Raw genomic sequence first — 18,407 nt, 5'->3', positions numbered from 1 at the left:
CAACATCTTAATCAATTTAGTTAAGACAACCAAAATATCAACATCAAAATCTATTGTCCCTCTTTAATCTAAGCCTCTTGCTTAAACCAGCAGGATTCACAATTGTTGATTTGAGAAGGCAATAAAATAAGAGTGTAAAGAATAAGCACATAAGGATTCTTTAACCAAATACCTTTGGGGCTGCCAGGTTCCCTGGGCTATCACTGAGTTATTTTATCCTTGGCAGAGACAAAATGAGAAACTGTATCTGTCCACACCCTAAAGACCTAAGCCCGATGCAAACATAAATGGTCCAATCGGGGGAGTTATTTACTGCAAAGCTCACTGAGACTGGCTCCTCTCGAGGTCATTTCTGCACTGGCAACATTTACTTTCAGTTTGCCAGGATAAAGCCCCTGGCAAATCTGAAGAACTAAAAGCTCCTGGTTGTCCCAGGAAATTCTCATTTCTATTCATGTTCATGTTAAGGAAATGTGAATCAATTCGTGTTGGACTCACCACTTCTGAGAGTTCTAGAGGATTCATCCCCGGTTGTTTGCAGGGCTTACCATCATATCCCCACATCACCCTTCATCATTTCTCTAGTTCTTAAAAAGTACATGCCCATTTGACAAAAACAAAAGCTAGAAAATACAAACACAATAACAAGAGAATTCCCATAGTATTTTTTATGAGCCAAGCACTGAGCTATTCTATGAAATAAGTACCATTTCTGTCTCCTCTTTAAAAATGAAGACACTGGGGGTAGGCTGGGGCCAGAAACAAAGCAACAACAAAGACCCTAGGCTCAGAGCCATTCAGGAGCTTCCCCATGATCACCCGTCTGGTAAGTGAAAGCTTAAATTTAAACCCAGACCACCTAACCCAAGGTTCAACTTATTAACCATGCTGGAATGACATTTTTTAGACGACTGAAATAGCCATGAGTCTATCACTCACAGATAACCACTGCTCACATGCTGGCATGTTTCTTGTCGGTCTTTTCTCGAAGGTGATTAAAATTTTCAGAGCTGGGAAGAGGCCTCAAAGATGGTATCATCCCAAACCTCATTTCACAGGAGAAACTAAGGCCCAGAAAGGTGAAGAGCATTCTTCCAGGTCATACTGCTATTTGAAATGGAATTTAGGCCCTCGGACCCTTTGTCTAAGGTTTTTCTGGGGCCTTCTGACTCAAATTGGTTGGCAGTGGCTTTTGGGAGTACCACGTTGAAAAGGGTTTAAGGCCTGTGGGCTCAGAGGTACTACAGTAGATTAGTGATGGCGGCAGTGAACACAGCAGCATGGCCACATGCACATCAAGAATTTACCACCTACCAAGAAGCAGCCCCTGGAAGAGAAGGAGAATGTCCAGGAAAGGCTTTTTTTTTTTTTTTTTTTAGATTTTATTTATTTATTAGAGACACACAGAGAGAGAGAGAGAGAGAGAGAGAGAGGCAGAGGGAGAAGAAGCAGGCTCCATGCAGGAAACCCGACATGGAACTCAATCCCAGTTCTCCAGAATCACTCCCTGGGCTGAAGGCGGCGCTAAACTGCTAAGCCACCAGGGCTGCCCAGGAAAGGCTTTCTTAACAAAGACCAGGTATGTTCTTCCCCTATGTCGGGGATCTCAAACCCCAGGGCCTTCAGGGCCAAGTCTCTAACATGAATGGGTGAACTGGGCAAGTGCAGAAATGAACAAAGAAGAGCACCAGCCAGCTCCACTTCATCTCCAGCCAACTGTTGCCTCCCGAGGGGAAAGCTGGGGCCGATGCTCCCAGGCCTTCCCATTTTTTTCCAATGAAGCATGAAATTCAGATTTTTTTTTTTTTTTTTTTTAGAAATGTGATGTCTCCTAACTTTAATGCTGGCAACTAATTCAAATTGGAATAATAAACAGGCAGTGTAGGACAAACAAAGCACACCAGCTAATAACATTACAACCTCTTGTTTTCATGATGGCCTTACCAAAAGTTGTCATTCTGTATTACAAACCCAAGATTCTATTTGTATTTTTCCTCCCCTTTTCTCTCACTCTCTCCTTTTCCACCTCCCTCCCACTCCCCTTTATCTTCCTCTAGCACTCCATCTAGAGAAGCATTTCCTACCTGGGGCTACCAAAAAGAACATGGACACTGCCCCTTCCGAACCCACCAGAGCACAGCTATGGAGAGTCCAAGTGATTACCAATGACCCCGAGGGCCATTTGGGAAGTTAGTCATGCCTCTTGGGGTGATGCCTTTTGCTCTCCGATGACTTATGTAAGGAGGAGTAGATGATTGCATCTGACATGCCTCATCGCAAAGGCTAAAGATAGGCCTCCCCACTCTCTCAGAAACTACCCGATGCCTCCATAGCAGGAGCTGAGTGGGCTCCACCAACATTCTGATGTGCGTGTCTGCCCTTTCCATGAGCTTTCAGTGTTTCACTCACAGCCAAACTCCAGAGCTGCCAGGTTATCAGAGAAAGTTCCCCTCCTGCTGATGACCTATTACTCAGCAGCACCACCCAGGCCTTTTGTATGGAACCCCCCAATTTCTGTTAATCCCAAGGATGGCTAGTAATTATCTGCCCACTAAAAAGAAGAGGAGACCTGGCACACACCTATGAAATCAGTCAGCATTTAGGGAACAAACACTGCATGGAAAGCCCTGAACCACAATGTGATAAGTTCATCTGGAAACTGCAGCAAGCAGGCATCAGAACCAATAACTTGATTCATTCATTCAATCAACAAACAATTACTAAGCAACAAATACAAAGGGCAAGATCAGAACAAGGTGTCAAAAAGAACACACTGTGAACAAGAAATCAACCTTACTAAAGGTAGAAAAAATAGAAGTATTAGTTTCAATAATTGTGATATAAACACAATACTCCACAGCCATTTAAAATCATATTTGAGAAGTCTATCCAATAATAAGGGAAAATTCCATGAATACATAATCAGGTTTGAAAAAAATAAAAGCCAGATGTGAAATATAATTGGGTCAAAATCAGAGTGAACACACTGAGTAACCTCCCTCTTCTGCTCCTAAGACACAGAACTTATAGATAAATCTTTAGATGTTTTAAAATTTACATAGTGCTGCTTAGAAATAGGAAAAGGGAATCACAGATCAAAAATAAAGAGGACTCCCTGAAAATAAATGAATCAAAAGATAGGACTCTACAATTTCAAAATCAAAGCCACATAGTTCATGGGGGATGGGTCCAATATGAGCCATGGAAGCAAAGGTTCCAACATCTACCCAGGAAATAACAGGCAAAACTGTACCCAAAACCATACTGCTAGGAGTCACAGCCAAAAAATATGCCCCTGTATGTGGCAAGGAGCCAAAATGAAGTAACTTACATGGGGCTAGGACCCAAGCCCGCACCACAAGATATATAGAGCAAGGAGAGAGCTCTGAGCGGCGATGTTGACATGAGCTTTAGTTTAAAAGCACATACCCTTGCGGACATAGGGCAGAAAAAAAATCACAAAAATCACCTTAAAATTCACAAACAAAAATTAGAGGACATATGAGGACATCCAATGATCAGAATCTATAAAGTGAAAGAATTCATACCTGAAGAAACAAAGACACTAAAGCAATCAAAGAAGGACTTCGCAGTATTTTGTTCTTTAAAATCCTCAAAGGGCCAGAGGAAGGATTTACATTCACAAGTGAAAAGAGTTTTTTTTATAAAACAAACAAACAAAAAAGCGGGATGGTATAAAAAGGGGCCGATTATTTATCTTGGAAATATGTGAGCCACTGTTAAAACTGAAAGCTCAACAGATAGGCAAAATAAGAGACCAGATACAAATAAAAAGAGTTGGTTAACTGGAATATAGAACTGAGGAAACCTTCCCAAACATTGCACAGAGAGATAGAGAATTGGAAAAAAAAAGATGTTTAATTTAAGATACCTGGAGGACTCATCGAGAAACTACATATGGAGAGAACAGAGAAAATGTTGGAGAGGAAACATCCAACACATAATGGCTGAGATTTTTCCGGATTTAAAGAAAACCCTGGATCTTCTGACTAAAAAAAGCCCACAGAGTGCAAAGTACCAAAAAAAAAAAAAATCCATCCCATATATACAGTATAATCCTAAACTGATAACTAACTAAATGGAGCTTAGAAGGAAATAGACCCACATGTCCAACTGTGGTTACTCCTGGTGACAGGACATAGAGGGGAGAAATTTATTTTTTCTTTAAACATTAATATACTAAGCCATCTACAATGAAAAATTATTTTTATAAACTGTGGAGGAGGAGTATTCATTATTTTAAATACACATAAACACACTTTAAAAAAAATTGTCCTCAAGGAATTTACTGTCTAGTAGAAGAGATGAGGCATGCATAGAAACATCATATAAAGCGAAGTCCATGTAGTAACTGACATGGATAGATGTAGCTGAAATCTAAGCCTTGCCTTTTCCCCCAGGGAGCCTACAGAAATGGAGGAGGGGGTGGAGGATGTGAGGACACCGAGCAGAAATGTGAAGGTTTAGTGCATATGCCTGATTTATTAGGGGCTATTGCTGCATCCAGAGTGTATTCCATTTGGAGAGGATCAAAATGGCCAAACCAAGATAGGATTAGAATTTTATCTATATCAACCATTTATTTTTACTTCTAAATTAATTATATTTCAAGACCACCCATTGATAGGAGCAAAAATTAACATCTCTATTGTAAATTAACACCACAAAAATCTGCCACTTAAGAGATTATTTCTATTTTTATATTTCAATTATTATAAGGCTTTGTTCTTTTTTTCATGGGTCAAGTAGACTGAGGGAAAGGTAAAAATAGTGGGGGGGGGCAGTGTTCAATTTACATAATAATCAAATTAACTACCACTCCTATCCATGGGGGCACTATCAACTATCATGTTATCAATTTGGAAGTGAAAACAACACAGGTATGTTCTGGGCTTTACCAAATGAACATCTAAATCATAGCGGGAGACAGAAAGGCCTTTTCAGTTTGGGGAGATTCAGGCTTTGAGGTCATAACACCATTGGCACACTCAACCAAGCAAGGTAGGGTTTTAGGCAACGTCTCATGGCTGCTTCTTAAGAGCCAAACAAACTGCATGCAGCGTTCAGCTCCAAAAGAAACAGGTGGCAAAGGCACAAGCCAACTAGATGTGCTACTAATGGAAGGAAGGGCTGTTCACATCTCAGACAATCTCTTTCCTTTTTTAACACATCCAGGTTTCTCAAAATACCACTCTTTAACCCACCTCCTGTCAACATCACCTGCTCATCCCACACATGGGGCCCAACATATACCCCAACATTATCTGCGCTCACTTCTTTGATTCCCTGCCATCAAGACCAACTCGGAAAGCCTCGACAATAATGAGGAGTAACCAATTCCCTTCACCATTTTTGAATCAATGTACACTTTCTTTCCTCTCCCCTTTGTCCGCTCTTAAATCTCTCTCTAATCTTGATTTCTCTCAAAATGTCCTTTCTCATCTTCTGCTTGCCATTTCCTGATTCTCTTTTCCTTCTGTACTATTAAGTGGGGTCACGCTCCTGTCCATTCCCCATAAAGCAGTTTCATTCTACAGGAGCGGAGAACGCTTCCACGCACATCCTCAAAACTCCCTCTTAATACCCCTTAAGGGAGGAACAGCTGCTGGTCCAGTAGGTCAGAGCCTGACATTCATGGTGGACAGGGTCACCGTATATCAAACAGGTGCCCAACTATGAGCCCGCTCTCTGTTCTTACTTCTTTGCATGGGTAGGTCCAGTAAGAGCCTGAGCTACACACCTGCCAACTCAGACCTCCCAGGCTCAAGACACCTCCTCTACGTCGGATTTCACCAGATTTCCTCTTGATTGTCCTGAGCCCTAGTCAAGACATACGTTTCACTTTCAGCATGGCTACTATCTTTTGTGTGTTGCCTCTGTGGTCAAAACTTTAGAAGAGGAGGAGGCGGGGGTAATATTTAGATCCCCAAATCATACTCTAAACCCCTGCTAGGAACTGCATTCTTCTTCATGTCTTCATCAGAGGGCTGGTCATTCCTTAAAAAAAGGCTCTGATTCACTGCACCTCTCCATGGCTTAGTACTTCCTATATAAAATGGAGATTAATTCCTTGACCCTCTTGAAGATGTGATGACAAAGTTAAAGAATAGGCTTAATTTGCTGGAATGTGAGATCACAGCTTGCAAAAGGAAAACTGAGATCTAGTTCCATTGTCCACCATGTGGCCTCGGCCAAGTCATTACCTGCCCCCTATGCCTCAGGCACGCCATCTGAAAGTTGTAGAATGCTCTAGTAGATTCTAAGACCCTTCCCAGTTTGAACAACTGGTGGCAGGGCACAGCTGCTCCTTACTTTTTTCATCCTGGAAAGGAGCCCCCCGCCCCGCCCCCAAAACTGAGAGATAGCTGGGAAAATGCTCAGCCACACAAAGGATTTCTGCTAGGCTGTAAACCATGTAAAATGAATGTTTAATAAGATACCGCATCGGTTGTATACTTGGGCTGAATGTGCTGCAGCCCAGGAGACCTGAAAGAATTAATACTGTTCCCAAAGGAGCTGGTGGGAATTGCTGAGGCAGAGGCAGCATCTGATTTGATGAATATAAAAGTGCTTTCAGAGCGTCAGAAGGAAAGTGCTCTGACAAATGTCTGCTCACTCCATTAGGATGTCTCCTGCTATCCAAGGAACACACTCCAAGAAGGTCTCAGGGCTGGGGCCCATGGCACACAAATACACCCACCCCCTCCTCCGTTCCTACCCCAGCTGGTCCTTTCCTGGGGCTCAGATGGAGATCCTGTGCACCCGTAACTCCAATGTTTTTCTCCTTCCTCACCTTGCTTCTCCCTTCTGACCCTCTTCCGATCCTTCACTTCTGCCTGACTCTCAAACCAGGCCTTCATATAACCTCTCACTCCAGTCTTGGAATCTCTCTCTCCTCTTCCCCAAACCAACACTCTCAGACACTCCACAGAAGGACTTTACCTCTCATTCTAAGTCAAGGGCTGTGGACATACCTTCTTTCATTAGGACACTCTCCCAACTTCATGCCAAAACCCATCCTGGGGAGGCAACCCCTCCATCTGAGGTTCTGGGTGCCCCTGTCAGCCCCACTCAGGGAACATGTAGGAAAATGCTCAGGGTCTGCAGTCAATTGTCTCCACTCACTCCTTAGAGGAACATTCTCCTGGGCACCCCCAGCCCAGGGCTTCTCAAATTCTTTACCCCACTTCCCCCAACTGTAGACAGTCTATGGAAGCATGACATTTCTCTGCTCTTTTGTGCTTCACCTAAAAACGAGGCATTCTATTCCAATAACATACCCACATTTAATCTTTTTTTAAAAATAGTTTTAGTCACTTACCACGGAGGGGAAAAAAATGACATTTTCCCACAAATCCGGTAAAATTGGTATCACAGAAATATGAGCCATAGTGTGGCAAGTGCCCCTGGCTCGCCTCTGTGCACTACTTGGAAACCTCCAAGCATCCCACCAGTCCATTACACATCTGCATCTTCCTGGCACACCCAAGGTGCCTCTGAGTACCCCACTTTCAGAACCAAGGGAAAAAGCATTGACATTCATTTCTGGGTTTGGAGAAGCAGGACTTGGCTCTCACCAGGGCCGAGCGGCCACGACCCTCTTTCAAATCCAAACAGATGCCAGAGGCTCCCAAAGACCTGTGGTGGCTGCGGTGTGCTTGGCACACTCCCGGGTCCCGGCGGCCTATCACCTCTCCGACTTACCTTGTCAGCCATGATCATAGATGCGCCCCCGTGGATGCCCAGGATGGGGATGAAAGTCTGTGAAGAGATAAAATCCAGCATCTGAGCCACGGCCTCCTGGTCGGTGTCGTCCCCAAACACAAGGCCATGGATGCGCGCCCCAGACATGAGGTCGCACACATGCGTGATGAGGCTCTTGGGGTCTGTGCGGTTCATCAGCAGGGCTACCACGTTCACGTCCAGGGGCAGCCCTGTTGCCTGCTCAGGGCCCCACAGGTTTCGCAGTTCGCGCTCCGTCACGTCGTGGCTGTGACCCAGCAGCACCGCAATGTTCAGCGCGGGGGGACCCTTCTCCGCCGCCGTGCCCTGCGCCGGACCGCGCCAGACCAGAAGGGCCGGCAGCACCAGCAAGGTCCAATAACCCAGTCTGCCCATAGTCGCCACTTACGGTCCCTGCAAGGCGGAGAGGGAGAGTCAGGGCCGGGGAGCAACGGTTCTGGAAGGAAGGGATCACCGACCCAGCCCTTGCGCTAGGAGCCACGTGGAGAGCCCATCGCCCATCCCCAGAGCCCGCCCATCGAGTCACCCACTCCGCTCCCCATTCCCAACGCCATCCACATCCCTCCACCCAACTCTATCCATAACTCCAACCCGAGCTAATCCTCCAGCCCTGGCCCCATGTCCATCTCTGCATCCAACCTCCTCCCCGCGTGTCTCCAGCCTCCTCTCCACACACCTAGCTCTGCCCACATCTCCCACCACACCCCCCAAGGTAGCTGGGGACCACAGCCCCCGAGCGTAGGCGCACAGAGCGAACCCGGCACCCGCCCCCTCCCACCCGGCTAGTGCGGATCAAGTTACCGACCCCGCCCCCTGCTCGCCGCGAGGGGAGCGAACTACAGACCAGCCCCCGCGCGTGCGGAGGAGGCGGAGGAGACGGTGCGGAGACCCCGCAGCCCCGCTCCCGCGCCGGGCTAGTTGGCTGACCCCGCCCCCTGCGAGCCCGCGGGGCGCAGCACAGGCCTGCCTCCACGAGCACCCCCTCCCAAGTGCAAGGCAGCGAGGACACTCGCCTGTGCGCCCCGCGGTCCGGGGTGCCTGGGGGGAATTTAGGGCCCGCGCCACCTCCCGTGGAGGGATCCCGAGGCGATTTCCACTCAACTGAAGGCGGGCTCCAGGGCCCGCCCCCTACACGCGTGCATGTGCACACACACACACACACACATACACACACACACGCCCTCTCTCACGCTTGCCGCGTGCAATGCAGAATCCCGGAGAGGAGAGGAGGCGCATCCCCCCCGCCCAGCCGTGGGCCGGCGCGTGGGAGCCGGCTGGGAACGTGCGTGGGGGGAAAGGTGGGCTCCTAAGCCGCTCTCCAACCGACGTGAACCCTACAGCCCCTCCCCAGGCTTTGCAGCCCAGATCCTGTTACCAAGTGTTAGGGGCACGTGGGCAGTGGGCTGCACGGCCTCTCAGGCACGCGCGCATTGCTGCGCACAGCCGCAGGCCGCCGTGGCGGTGCCCACGGCCATCCCGAGTCCGCACACGTCCTCGGCCGGTGCACACACATGTATCGCGCCAGGCGCACAACTGCGCGCGCCTGCAAATGCCAGCACGGTCGTGCACGCGTGCACAGGCGCGCGCCCCTCGGGCCCCGCGCCCGCCGGAGCCAGGGGAAGTTGGGGAGAAGTCGTTCTGGCCGACGCGCTCTTCGGGGCCCGCGCCGCGGAGCGCGGAGCCGCAGCGCCCCCTGGTGCTCCTCCCGCGCCTTGCCGCAGATGCTCCCTCTCCCGCTCTCCTCTCCCTCGCTCTCCTGATCCTTCTCCCGCTCTCTCTCCTCGGGTCGAGTCTTCCTCTTCCCCGGCCGGCCCAGCCCAGGTCTCCCGCTGGGACGTACCTGTAGCCGGAGAAGGTCGAGGATGCAGTGGGGCGCGCTGCGCGCACGAGCATCTCGGCCGCCTCAGCAGCCACCGGGTTTAGCGGGTTCCCGCATGCTGCGGCCCCCGCGCGCTCCCCTGGCTGTCCCGCGCTGTCCGCATCGCCCCCACGGGGGGCGGCTATCCCAGCCGGAGGCTCTGCAGCAGGGCTCTACCGGGGTGGAGAAGAAAGAGACAGAGAGGCAGGGTCAGCTCCCCGGCAGGGGAAGGGGAGCTGGGGGGGGGGGGGGCGCAGGCTGCAGTCTGCAGTGCTCACGGCCCCCTGTGCGCACAGGGGGCTCGCCCAGAGAGGGGAAGCCGGACCTCAGTGCCCAAGACCCGCTGTGCGTACCCTCAGACCCCGTGGCCGATATGGAGAGCTCCGCTCCGGGGCGCACGGGAGAACCGGAGCCCCGGGCCGGCCACGCACGAGGAGCTAACTGGGCATCTCCACCCTCACCCCCTACCACCTCCCCGGCGGCGCCGGCTGCTGGGAGTTGTTCGGCCAGGAGCTGCTGCGCGACGGGGGTAGGGAGAGAAAGAGGAGGGAAGGGGGGTGGGGGCTGGCTGAGTTTGCGATGAGCCGGCAGGAGAGGGGGAGGGAAGGGCTCGGGCTCCCGCGGTCCCGGATCCCCGAGGGAGGGAGGTGCGATTATTCCCACGCAGCGACCCTCTTGCGGTCCTGCCGCCCCCTCCCATCCAGGCCTCCCACCCTCTTTCTGCCCCCCACCCCCACCCCCACCCCCACCCGCACCCGCGAAGGGGCCGCCCAGGCCCCGCGTCCCGCGCCAGCACTCACCGCAGCCTCTCTCCACATAGTTCTCAGCAGTGGCCGCTCCTGGTCATCTCCAGGGCTGATGGCTGCGGCCGCGACTCTCAGCGCTCACCCAGCCCCATGCTCCGGCCAACCCCGCGGCGCCTCCCTCCAGGAGCCGGAGCCCGGCTTCCTGCCCCACTCCGGACAGCAGCTGCCCGGTCCTCGGTGCGCGCCCGAGAGCCCTCTCCGCAGCCCAGGCTCGGGGCTGGTGGTGTGTGCGAGGGCGAGTGTGTGTGTGCGAGGGAGTGTGGGAGCGCGCGCGCGCGTGTGGCCGGGGATCCCCGCGGTCCCGGCGGAGAGAGGCGCGGGCGGAGGATGGCAGCTCCGCTCCGGGCCCTGCGCTGCGGGGCCGGCTCGCCGGGCGGGCGTTCAGCTCCCCATTTCCCGACGGGAGTGCGGAGAGCGCCCAGCCACCCTGGATCCCGGCTCCGGCCGCGCTGGGCTCCTGGGGCGTGCTTCTGCTGCGGGCGCCTCGGAGGAAGAGGGGGCGGCAGGCAGGGGCGCCCCCCACGCCAACTTGGGGACTTGTTCTCGGTCGACTAGACGCAGCAGCCCCCGCGACAGCCAGGGAGGCTTGGAGCTCCGGTGGGCGAACGCATCTCCCGCCCGTGGCCGCCCTCCCCGGGGGCGGGCCGGGGCTGACCCGCAGTCCCTGGGCCGCGGGTTCCCGGAGCGCACGGCGGCGGCCAGGCCAGGCCCGGCGGCTGCCTGGCGGAGGGGGCGCCTGCGGCGGCGAGCCGCTGTCCGTGGTGCTGAAGCCACGCTCTCCGCCCGCTCCGAGCGTCTGGTGCGGCTGAAGAATCAATTATTCACATCCCTGCTACCGCTTCCTCCTCCCCCAGGGCCTCGCGCTGGGTACAGCAGTCCCCCTCCACGCACAGGCGCGCCGGCACACACACACACACACACACGCACGCACACACCCCACAGAATCTGCTCCAGTGCTTCTCCCTGTGCCTCGCCACCCCCGGAAGGGAACCCGCTCCTCTGTCTCAGGGAGCCAGAATCCTAAAAGTAAAGACTTCTCAACATTCCCCCACTCGCTTCCTTCTTGTTTTCTAAGTTACATCAAACAAAAGTCGCCCTGAGGCTGCCACTTCTAAGCTACCAGCAGGGGTGAGCCAGAGAGCATGGGACTGCCTGGGTGTGTGGTGGGGCCTGGCTGGCAACCTGGCACGAATGAAGAACATTGTCAGATGAGGACCTTTGCCCCTTTTACACTCAACTGTATCTCTCCTTCCAATTCCCTGGCCCCTGTTTTCCTTACCTCAGGTTTGGAAAGAAAGAGGCCTTAAATTATAAGAGGTTTTCGCAATCACTGTTCTTTCTAACCCTGCATCCTCCACTCGTCAGCCTGATGTCACCTTTCGGCTTGCTATATATTTAATCTTCCCTTATCAATTCCTAATCTGAAAAGTGAAAATATCTATTTCTCAGGGTTATCTCAAAAAGAAAATGAGATAGCCTTGGTAAAGCAGCCAACAAAACCCAGCACATAGTAAGTAGGTGCTTGATCAACATGGGGTCCCTAGAAGGTAGGTTAAGAGCACAGGGCCTCTTTCTGGGAATGCTCAATACTGATATAGAGAGACAAGAAAGGACACAGTTTAGAGAACTATGGGTTTGTTATCAAGATGCCTGTTGTATGTTAAGTTCTCTGGAGTTTTATTATTCAAAAGACAGAAAGAATGGAAGAAAATCTGGAAGGAAAACGAAAATGGTGGGTTGTGTGAAATACAGCAAAGAGCGGAGAAGCGTTCCCTTTCTTGAGGCCGTAACTGGGCTGAGCTGGATTGACTGAAGACAACAATGCGGATTGTATCCATGGAGCTTTTTAAAATACAGGTAGTTGTACTCACTTTAGACCTACTCCTTCAAAGTCTACAGGGGTGAAGCCAAGCATGTCTATTTGTTTAACTTCCATAGCTGATTCTGAGTATGCCCTGCTTAATAACCCACCATACCTTCCATACTTGTATATCATCGTGGACCCTGAAATAGTCTCTGATAAAAATTATTGGCATGTAGAGCTTAAAGTCATTCGTGACCAGACCCGTAGAAAGGTAGATCAAACAGGTATGGTCTCTTTTGAATAGAGAAAGAAGACAGTCCTCCATTTGAAGGAACCGTCTATCTCTGCAGACACAGGCAGCTACAGTTGCCCCAGGCTGGACATCTCCCCAGGGTGGAGAGCGATTTAGGGCCAGACACTTCGAATTCCACCACACAGGTGAAGACCGTAACAGTGTGTATGTGATCACGACAATTTACCATGTTCTGTGCTGCAAAAACTAAACCTACCACAGAGCCAAGGACGCTAAGCAGGATTTTGCTACTCAAGACTTTCAGATGAAAAACCTTCATAGCAGCTATGCTAACAAAAACTATGTGAAAAAAAAAAAAGAGAGAGAGAGAGAGCCCCTAGTCACACTGTTCTGCAGTCAATTTTGCCAATTGGTTTTATTGCCAGTCACATCATTAAAGTGACTGAAATTACCTAGTCTAGTCTTAAGGAACAAATTGTTTCAGTTGTTTTCAATTCGATTGATTTATCTCCAAATGCTTCACTAAAGAAATGACCCCCATGGTTGCCACTTGCTTTGAGCCACTTGAACGCTGTGGTTAGAAACCAACCACCATATCATGTCTATAGCAGAGAAGTAAAATGAGCCAATCATTGATTGTGCTTCTGTTAATATCTCTATTCTCAAAGGAAACAAATAAAGAATGGCAGCATTTTAGCTGAAAGACCTTTAGAGATGATCCTGTACTGTGCATTCTGTTTTCAAGTTTAGGGAACTCTACCTACCTGAGTCACTTTAAAGTGAATTCTTACATTAAAGGATCTGAGAAGTCCTGTGGGTTAATGTGTTTATTAATCCAGCAATATTCCAAAAAAAAAAAAAATTGATCATGGAAACCTGCTTTATTTCACATAAAAGTTGCTGCCATCCTATGAAACTAACGTTTCTCTGAATGCTTTATAAGAATTTCAGACCTAGCCCAAAACCTTTCTTTTGCATATGGAGAAAGTAAAACTAATGAACTTTAGTACTGTGAGATAAGAGGTCAAAGGCAAAATTTGAACCAAGATCCAAAACTTTTGTTTTATGTGTTTCTGTGTAAAATAAAATATAAGTGTTGTTTGCGTTCTACAAGGCTACTGTGGTTCCAAAGCAGCGTGATAGAATCCTGAGAGAGAAAGAATAAAAGAGAAATTTAGGGTGGCCAAGAAACCTGAAACACCAGCCTTGCCACCACCTTCAGTCCTTGTTTCATCACTGGTAATCTATCTGTACCATCCCTCCAAATTCCAGCCTGTGGGTCCACCTCTCATGTTAACCATGGTCCCTTCCTGATGTTAACTTTTACATACTAGCAGTTACATGTGTACCACATGGACATATACACAGGACTGGCTAGAGCACACTACTCACCTGTCCTGTCCTGTGCCAAGGCAGACATCATTAATCAATTTGTGAACTCTTTCTTTCAAAATTTTGATAGAACATCATAAGCTTGCTCAGTTCTAGGCATTCTGGGTGGCCCTGTCCATTGATCAGAACTGGCTCCACTTTGACATTCCTAATGGCATTCCTCTCATAGATATCTGAGTGTAGCATAATCTGACTCTGATTACTTATATCTCCTTTACTTTCTCTCAGATCCTTACTTTCATGTTACCAGGTGACCCTTTCTCCTCTTTAGATCTCAGTTTGTCCGTTTGTAAAACAAAGGTTTACACAAGCCATGATGAGCTCAGAGCTGCCTTCCATGTTTGATGCTCAATGATTCTGTAACTTTTTTTTTGAAGGTCTTGACTTTGGGATCAACCGAGGTGCTAGTTAACCCTCCCATAATATCCAAAAGGCTTTAAAAATTCCTTCCTGCTCCCATAACTCATTGAGATATCAATAATTCTAATCAGAGAGTAAGGTTTTTTCTAACAAATCCACTGCTAGTCTGGAGAACTAAAATTAAGAGAGCAACAAAAGATTTTGTACCTTGTTGGTCTTCACCCAATGCAACCCAGTGTCCTACCTTATACCAGACAGAGGCCTGGGAGACACCACAACATGCCATTGAGAAAAGAATAATTGTACATTCTACCACTTAGAGAAAAGTCATGAACCTTTACAGGTCTCAGTTTTTTCATCAGTAAAGTGGGAGTAAAATCACTCTGCCTCCACCCAGCACCACAGTGAATGTTACATAAGAGTATGTTTTAGTGTGAATCCCTCCAATAGCCTAACGGTCCTGCACCCAATTCCAAAGTTGGGGGTGGGTGTCCCCACACCACCAAGCAATCTTTGACACCAGTTGGGTGTCCTACAATTCAACTCAAATCTGACCCTACATGGAGATACCATCAGACTCCACAGGTTAAGGACTCAGTCCCACAAGTCTACCCTCCAGTTCAGATGTCAACTGCAAGTCCAGGCTGTTTCCTGTGTTTCAGATTGGCTATAAATCAGAGATTCCCATGGCCCCCTCCTTGGATTTGATCAATTTGCTAGAGCAGCTCACAGAAGTTAGGAAACCCGTTTACTGACTAGATTACTGGTTTATTGCAATGGATATTAAAGGAATCAAATCAACAGCAGAGATATGCAGATACATAGACTATAGAATATAGATTATCATATATAGGGCAAGGTATTGGGGAAGGGTGCAAACCTTCCACATCATCCCCAGATGCACTACTCTCCCAGTATCTCCATGTTTCCACCAACCTGGAAGCTCTCCAAACCCTGTCCTTTGGATTTTTATGGAGGCTTCATGACATAAGCGTGATTGATCAAATCATTGGCCATTGGTGATTGAGTTCACATCTCCCCTCCCTCTCCCCTCCCTGGAGAGCCAGGGATGGGACTGAAAATTCCAACCTTCTAATCACGTGGTTGGCTCCACTAGACAGGCAATCAGATCCCATTCATAGGGGCAAGGAAAAAAAACAAACAAACAAACACCTTTTAGCATAACGAAAGGCACCTTTGTTATCTTATCTCTTAGGAAATCCCAAGGATTTTGGGAGTTCCAAGCCAGAAACAGGAACAAAGAATATATATCTTATTATAAATCACCATATCACAAAAAGACCCTGAGATCAGGATCTGAGAACCTTAGTTTATTTGGGAGATAATCTAGAAAGCACAAAATGAAGTGGGAGAGGAGGAAGCCAATAAAAAGCATGTTTAAAGGAGAGGGGTCAATAGGGGCAACTCAGCCCCAATTCAACTGAAGACCAGCTGAGAGACTGTGCACAACACACTCAGGATTATCCCACTTCGTAGCAAGGAATGGGGGATGGAGGGCAGGATTAATCCACCCTCTGATCAGATGAAGCTATTAACTCTTCTATTAACCACCTTTCTAGTGTGCCCTGTGCACAGACATACAGGAAGGCATTGAGGTCCACTTAGGCTTCCTACTACTGACCCTATAGACAGGGTGGGCCAGGGAGATCTGAGTGGAGCTAGGACCATGCTGCCCAACCAATCACAGGGGCCTGGATCAAGTGAAGGCACCAAAGTGAGTGGAACAGAAGAGAAGGGCCAGAAGGAGAGAGATGGTCAGGCCCCTAATATGAAATGAGCCTGAGCCTTATTATTCCTTGGGCTTCCAAGAGGAGGAAACCAAACATGTGTGTCACCTCTAAACAACCAGTCACCTTGCTCACTAGAAAGCATGGCTCCATCAGTGTTCTGGAATCTGACCAACCAAATCAGCAGCATCTTATCCAAAAGAAAGAACAAGGAGGGGCTCCTGCACCCCCCTGCAGGCTACACTGTTATACCCCAAGGAAGTGTCTTGGGTGCTCTTTCTTGCACTCACCAACACAGGGCAATTTCTGTGCTCAGAGGAAGGCAGGCCTCTCCTTTAGAAATTTCTTCCCTTTCCTCAGACTTCAGTGTGTGGAGAGTCCAGCCTGACGTCAAGCTCGCTCTCTCGGCTGTGGCTGGGTCAGAGCAGTCCCTCAGAACAGGGCTTTGAAAGCCCTGCAGCCAGACCATTTGAGGCCAATTTCCCAAGGCCAGGAATACTCAAAAACTCTCATCACTCACCTCACAGATAGAGAGGGACACTCGGTCAATTATGATTCTGTCTGATTCATGAGTCTGCATGTAGGGAGAAGACTTCTCGGAGAAATGTCTGGATGCCAAGGAGAGAGGTCATATTTCCCGGTGCCTACGATCATTGAAGCATGCCATCTTGAAGCTTCAGGGGCCCATGGGGATCATCAAACCTCCAATACTGCTCTTTAAAGGTGAGGGCACCAAAGCCTAGAGATGTGAAGCTAGGTGCTGAAGATCACACAGTTACTATGGGTCACACACAGCTTCTTATTTGGGTCTTTTTGTCACAGGGATGGCCCTTCTCTAACCCCAAACACAGACTCTGTGGGGCATGAATTGCAGTAGAGGTTGCCAGACGGAAAGTCCCTACAATTGTTCTTTGAGGTGGGGACAGTCTTTGGGTACCTCTGGTATCTGCATCTAACTGGGCAGGTCCAAAGACATTTGACTTGGAAATTGGGGCTGGGAGTGAGGAGGGGAAGGAAAGATAATCCAGTTACTGAGTTCTTTCACTAGAGGAGTAACTTGGGACATCACTATCCCTCTTAATGGTAGTAAAACAGTGCAACAGTGCAGTAGTCAAGAAGTCAAGTAGGCAAGTCAAACACTTGCCTCTGACCAAGAATGCCAAATAGTACCAGGCAGAGCTAGGGCTTGAACCCATTTGTGTCAAGGCTCCAGAACCCGCATTTTGAACCACTGCATTGTCTAAGTCACCAATATGCTGGATCTGTTTAGATGGGTCCCTTAGTCTCTCTGAGGCTTCTCTTCCTCCTCTTCTAGGATATAAGAAGGTCAGGTCAGCAATTACTAATGCTCATATCCTGAGTAGCAGGACCCCTTCTGCATGCCATCCCTCACAGGAAGCAGTGAAGAGCGGTGCTTTGATCCCAGGTGGAAAGGGAGTAGGAGGTTCCTCGCCCCTTCCCCAACTCCACCCCCACCCACACATAGCTCCTGGAAGAATGCTAGGATTCTGATGAACGCAGTTTGGAAATGTGGTCCAACCCCTGCACTGTAGAGGAAGAGACTGAAGAACTATAAGGAGCAGGGGACCACACAGAATTGCTCATCAGGGAGTCACTGAGCCAAGATCAGAATCCAGGGCTCATGAGGCAGCCAAGCAGTAACAAATAGAATGTGAACCTGGCTCTTAAACGTATAAGCTGCGTGACTGTGGGTAGGTCCTGTAGCCTCTCTGTGCCTCAGTTTCCTCCTCTATAAAATAAGGATGATAATAATAGCACTTAATTAAATATGGGGCTTTGTAAGGAGTAAATTAGTGAGACAATACACAGCACTTAGAGCAGCCAGCCATAGTCAGAATTGTTAGTAAGCTTACTATTGCCTGACAGGAACCTTTGGGGGCTTAAAGAAGAGGTTCCCCTGGGATGATCTGTCCCCTGACAGATACTTCCCTCAGCTGAACACTCCCCGTGTATGCTCAGGGAGGTGAGGCCCACAGGGCGGGGGAGGCAGCCATTGGCCGGCCCTGGCTCCCCTGGCTCAGTGCATCCCAGATGGTGCCCACAGGGGAGCTGGCCAGTGACACGTTGGCAGAGTCTCCCTTCCTTACACAGTTCACCGAGCCACGCAGGGCCCAGGAGCCTCGGGCTATAGCCCACTGTGCCAAGGCGGCAGGCTGCCCAGCCAGGACTGATGGAGCCAGGCGTGGTGGGCCCCAGGGAGCTGCTTGTGCCTCTGGCCTCTGGGGAAGGTACAGGTAAGGCACTTGTCCAGCCACCTCCCCAACCTATCCCAGCACCCCAGCTTCTCTCTGAGAGGGAGAGGGAGGGACTGAGTCAGAAGCCAGCTCCTGCTCCACCTGACCTGGGTCCATGCCTATCTTTACACTTTTGCTGAAAGCAGTAGCTCTTAGAACACAACCAT

At 49.5% G+C, this 18,407-nt stretch overlaps 1 protein-coding gene across 1 annotated transcript in view; it reads right to left on the bottom strand.

The window, feature by feature from the left end:
- Window positions 1-11,082, bottom strand: part of GRIN2A (glutamate ionotropic receptor NMDA type subunit 2A) — a 374,836-nt gene extending 363,754 nt beyond the window's left edge. Inside the window, exons 1-3 of the mRNA XM_041750636.1 lie at window positions 10,423-11,082; window positions 9,605-9,795; window positions 7,726-8,157 (exon numbers count right to left, since the gene is read on the bottom strand). Coding sequence (XP_041606570.1) covers window positions 7,726-8,139 — 414 coding nt within the window. The 5' untranslated portion in view covers window positions 8,140-8,157; window positions 9,605-9,795; window positions 10,423-11,082. The remainder of the gene's footprint in view (window positions 1-7,725; window positions 8,158-9,604; window positions 9,796-10,422) is intronic.
- Window positions 11,083-18,407: the final 7,325 nt, after the last annotated feature.

This window comes from Vulpes lagopus, chromosome 3 (assembly GCF_018345385.1).
Source record: "Vulpes lagopus strain Blue_001 chromosome 3, ASM1834538v1, whole genome shotgun sequence".
Taxonomy (NCBI): Eukaryota; Metazoa; Chordata; class Mammalia; order Carnivora; family Canidae; genus Vulpes; species Vulpes lagopus.
This window is presented reverse-complemented; position numbering and strand designations above follow the sequence as displayed.